The sequence below is a fragment of the Pteropus alecto genome, unplaced genomic scaffold (genome assembly GCF_000325575.1).
Source record: "Pteropus alecto unplaced genomic scaffold, ASM32557v1 scaffold43, whole genome shotgun sequence".
Taxonomy (NCBI): domain Eukaryota; kingdom Metazoa; phylum Chordata; class Mammalia; order Chiroptera; family Pteropodidae; genus Pteropus; species Pteropus alecto.
Window position 1 is genome coordinate 1,858,636 of NW_006435764.1, and position 4,223 is coordinate 1,862,858.

Sequence of the window (4,223 nt, forward strand, 5' to 3'; positions counted from 1 at the left end):
GCATGGGGGGTGGGGAGGGTGGAGAGCTGGGCTAGTGATCTGTGATCACAGCCAGGTTGTGATCACCTATGCCCTGCAGAGGGAGAGTGTGGCACAGAGAGGTTCGGTGACTTGCCCGGGTCACACAGCTCATGCAGGGGTGAAGGGAGACTGACCTCAGGCGGTCCCCCTCCTGAGTACACTCTCTGAACCAAGTAAGAACATTCCAGACCATAGGAAGACAGAGACACGGGACAGGCCCCTGTGTGAATCTGCTCTAGAAGCAGTCTTCGAGCTGCAGCAGGAGTGACCCAGACTTTGGCCGGGCGACAGGCGTCCAGGGGCCAGGGCTGACCTTGCAGCTGCCCTCCTGAGGGGCTGGGCTCTTGTGCTCGGCCCCCCCGGGCTCACTTGGCACATGCTGTTCCCCGGCCTGGAATGGTCTCCCTGCTTTTGGGGAGCTCCCACCCCCCACCCCACCGAGCTGCTTCCCCAGAAGGAAGCCTGCTGACTGCCCTGCTGGTATCAGACCCTGATGACACACACTGCCCGTGGCCGGCCCAGCACCTTTCAAAACGATGGTCACAGACATTTTTGATTATTGTCCGGAGTTCCTGCCAGGGAGTAAGGCCCCAGTAGCCCCTTGGCACTGGGTGCTCGGTAAGCACCTCGAATGAATGAATGAATGAATGAGTGAATGAGCTGCCAGTTCCCCGTCGCCCCGCTTTCCACGAGATGTGGCTGAAAGGAAGAGAGGAGGCGAGATCTGGGCTGTGGGCCTGGGACGGGGGACGCGTGGGGTCTGGACACTGCAGCCCTTGCCCGGTCCTGCGGACAGTGCCCGCCGACTCCTCCTCCTGAGTCATGCCGGGGACCTTGCGTGGGCCCGAGGGCCCTTCTGGATGCTACGGCACAAAGCACGTGCAGCGACGACACACCCTTAGAGACGGGGAACGCCGCTCAGAACTGCGAACCGGGAGCACGCCACCTACAAACGTCGCTTTGAAACAGCAGTTTTAAACGACCTGCAGAATGGCAGAAAGCTCATGCGGTCGGGCATCTGGCCAGGGTCTGGCGTCCAGAATATATAAAGAGCTCCTACGACTCGACGATAGAAAGACAAATAATCCATCATCGGCCGGGAGAGAAATGCACCTCCTGGCTATAACGAGGATCAAAACCGGAAAAGACGAGGGTCGGTGAGGGTGAGACGTGGCGGGGACCCTCGCGCGTCACTGGGGGTGTAAGGCGGCACTGTGGACACTGTCCGGCAGTTCCTCGAAAAGCTGAACACAGAAGTTTTTAGACTTGCGTGTGGCCAGAGAAGTGTCAAGTCGGCTGGCAAGTCCCGTCCTGGGGACACACCCCAAAGAATCGAGGGCGGGGACCCTAAGAAGCGCACGTGCTATTGGCTCTGGAAAGGAATGAGGTGCCGACATGTGCCACGGCGCGGCTGAGCCTCCAAACCTTCCGCCCAGGAAGGAGCCGGTCGCGAAAGGCTACACCTCGTGGGGTTCACATGCGACGTCCAGAGTAGGCAAATCCACAGAGGTGGAGCCGAGGTTGCCAGAAGCTGGGGGGCGAGGGGCCGGGGAGTGCCTGCTGGCAGGGATGGGGTTTCAGTTTGGGGTGACGCCAGTGGTTTGGAAGCAGAGACGACGTTGCGAATGCACTGAATGTCAATGGCTTCTTCACTTAAAATGGTTAAGTTTGTTTCACCTCATTGAAACATACATAATGAGAAAGATGCTACACGTACATAATGTGCACACAGATGCACACACATAGTCTTCCCAAGCCGTGCTCTTTAAAGACATCCTGTTACTCTTAAAACTCTAGGGGTACACGGAGCTTTCCCCTCTTTCCTCCACAGCCTCTAGCGTGCTGCAGACCCACCGTCCTGTCTGGCACCTGTGTCCCCACCCGGGTGTAAGCTCAGGACAGCAGGAACTTCACTGCGTCTGGGACCCGCCCAGCACCCCGACACCCCAACACCCCAGGGCCTGCACTTCAGGAAGGGCACGACGGCTGGCTCACCCCCACAGCAGGATGTCACTCAGCTTTAAAAAGGGGGTAACTTCTGGTGCATGTGAGGGCCTGGTGCTGAGTGAAATGAGCCAGACACGGAAGGACAAACACGGTGTGTCCCACGCACACGGGGTCCCCAGAGGAGTCAGAGTCACAGAGACAGGAAGTGGGTGACGGGGCCGGGTGGACAGAGTGGCAGCTGGGAAGATGCAAAGTCCTGGAGATGGTAGTGGCTGGCAATGGCTGTGCCTAATGCCACCGAGCTCTGCGCTGAGAACGGTGAGGGTGGGAAATTCTGTGTTATCTCTATTTTACTGCAGTAAAAATTTTTTAAATTATAAATTCCAGACATACGTGCACATATGTGCATAGACACAGACACACGCATGCATGCACACGCACATGCACGCATACACAATGCACGCACAGATACATCCACACGCGCACACACGCACGCACACATGCACACGCACATGCACGCACACGCACACACACACATGCAGGCGCCCCAGCAGCCGGCAGCCCTGGGTGCTAAGGGCGGGAAACGCAGGCCGGGCCAGGGGGCAGCCATCAAAGGTCTGAGGCAGACACGGGGACAGGCCTTCAGGACCAACACTAAGCCCTTGTTCGCAGGCCAGGACACGGGGTCCCAGAAGAGGAAGGCTGTCACTCTAGGTCACGGGAGCCGCAGGTAGCTGGGCACGGCGAGAAGTGCTGCTCCCTATGGTCAGAGCCCAGAGCCACCAATCGCCACCAGTGTGTGAGGACCGTGGCTGCCCAGGCCTCAGACGGGAAGGAGGGGGTGTGCCCGGTCCTGGTGCCCGGGGCCCCGTAGTCACGTGGGTGGGCCTCAGCTGGGAGGAGCTGGCCCGGGGGGCGCACGGTGTGTGCGTGTGTGCATGAGCTTCCCCCAAATTTGGTGTCCCCTGGAGAGCGTGCCCTGTGGAGGGGACAGCACCGGCGGAGGCCGGCAAGGTATGCAGGGCCTCCTTGTGACAGGAGGGGTCCGGAGTCTTTTCCTATCACGATTTTCTGTCCCCGAACGGCACCTAGCGGCCCACGGCCTTTCTCCGGCCGCCTGCCACCCCGTCCTCTGTTACACCAACGAGATACTCTGATGAAACAACTGGAAGCTCTTGGTGACCCGTCCCTGCTCCCAGCGGCCGCCCCTGCATTCGAAGTCTGGGATTCGAAGCTGATCCCCATGGCTCGGGCTGGCGACGACCGGCAGGCTGTCCCCTCCTCAACCCACTTCCTGTTGCCCTTTGGGCCGACCCCCTGCCTGGGGCCTTCCCTCTTACCGGTGACACCTTCGTGGCGGAGCCTGGGGTCGGGGGCCCTTCTTCCCTTGGCAGCGACGGGCCGTTGGACTCCATGTCCTTCCCTGCAAGACAGCAGCGGGGGTGAGGACCGGGCCACGGCGCGGCTTCTCTGGCTGTCTGTGCGCGTGTGGCAGGAGGCCTGGGTAGGGCAGGAAGCCAGTCGGAGGCGGTGGTGGCTGCAGGACACCGCCCAAGACATCTCATCAACACCAGGCAGCGTCACCATCACCACTGAGGGGAACCCAGGAGCTCGGGCCCAGCCTCCACCACAGGCAGGGAGAAGCTGGGGCACCTTGGGCACGGGCGTTGAGTACCCTTAGGGGTTCTGTAAAGCCAGGCCCCCCAGTTTTCAAATGAAGCATGCAGCCTCCAGTCTCGAGGGTTTCAGGGCGACCAGACCGTGTTCGGCCCCCTCCTACATCCCAAATCCTCTTCCAGGATCCCACTGGCCGTGGGAGCCACACACCAAGGGGAGGGGGTGGACACTGTGCCTGCTCCCGCCCTGGCAGGTGTGGGCTTCCGTCCAGCTCAGCTGAGAAGTGGGGGCGCTCCGTTTGTTATAAGGCGGGTCCCCAAAGCTGGGGCTGTGGGCAGGAGGAAGAGGGGATGGTCTCAGAGGCCCGAGGCCACCGGTGGCCTCTCCCATCCGCTTCCTGCGGCTGGTGGTGTGTCCCCAGGTTCCCACACTGAGACACAGCGGTGGGAGCTGCTGGGGGAGTGGGGAGATGGGCACCCACAGAACCGGCCCAGGCAGGGTCACCCATCTCCCTGGAGCTGTGAGAAGGGGCTGGGGGGAGCAGGCTGGGGGGCTGGGGGCCGAGAGCCGAGCTCAGTGGAGGAGACAGGATGGCGAGCAGAGGAAGTAACACCACGCCAGGCACAGTGTGCGGTGGC

The 4,223-nt window shown here is 61.1% G+C and overlaps 1 protein-coding gene across 1 annotated transcript in view; it reads right to left on the reverse strand.

Annotated features, from left to right (window-relative positions):
• The window catches only part of OSBPL5 (oxysterol binding protein like 5), a 42,272-nt gene that overhangs the window by 20,060 nt on the left and 17,989 nt on the right, over window positions 1-4,223 (reverse strand). Inside the window, exon 5 of the mRNA XM_006910988.3 lies at window positions 3,309-3,391. Within this exon, the coding sequence (XP_006911050.1) occupies window positions 3,309-3,391 (83 nt within the window). The remainder of the gene's footprint in view (window positions 1-3,308; window positions 3,392-4,223) is intronic.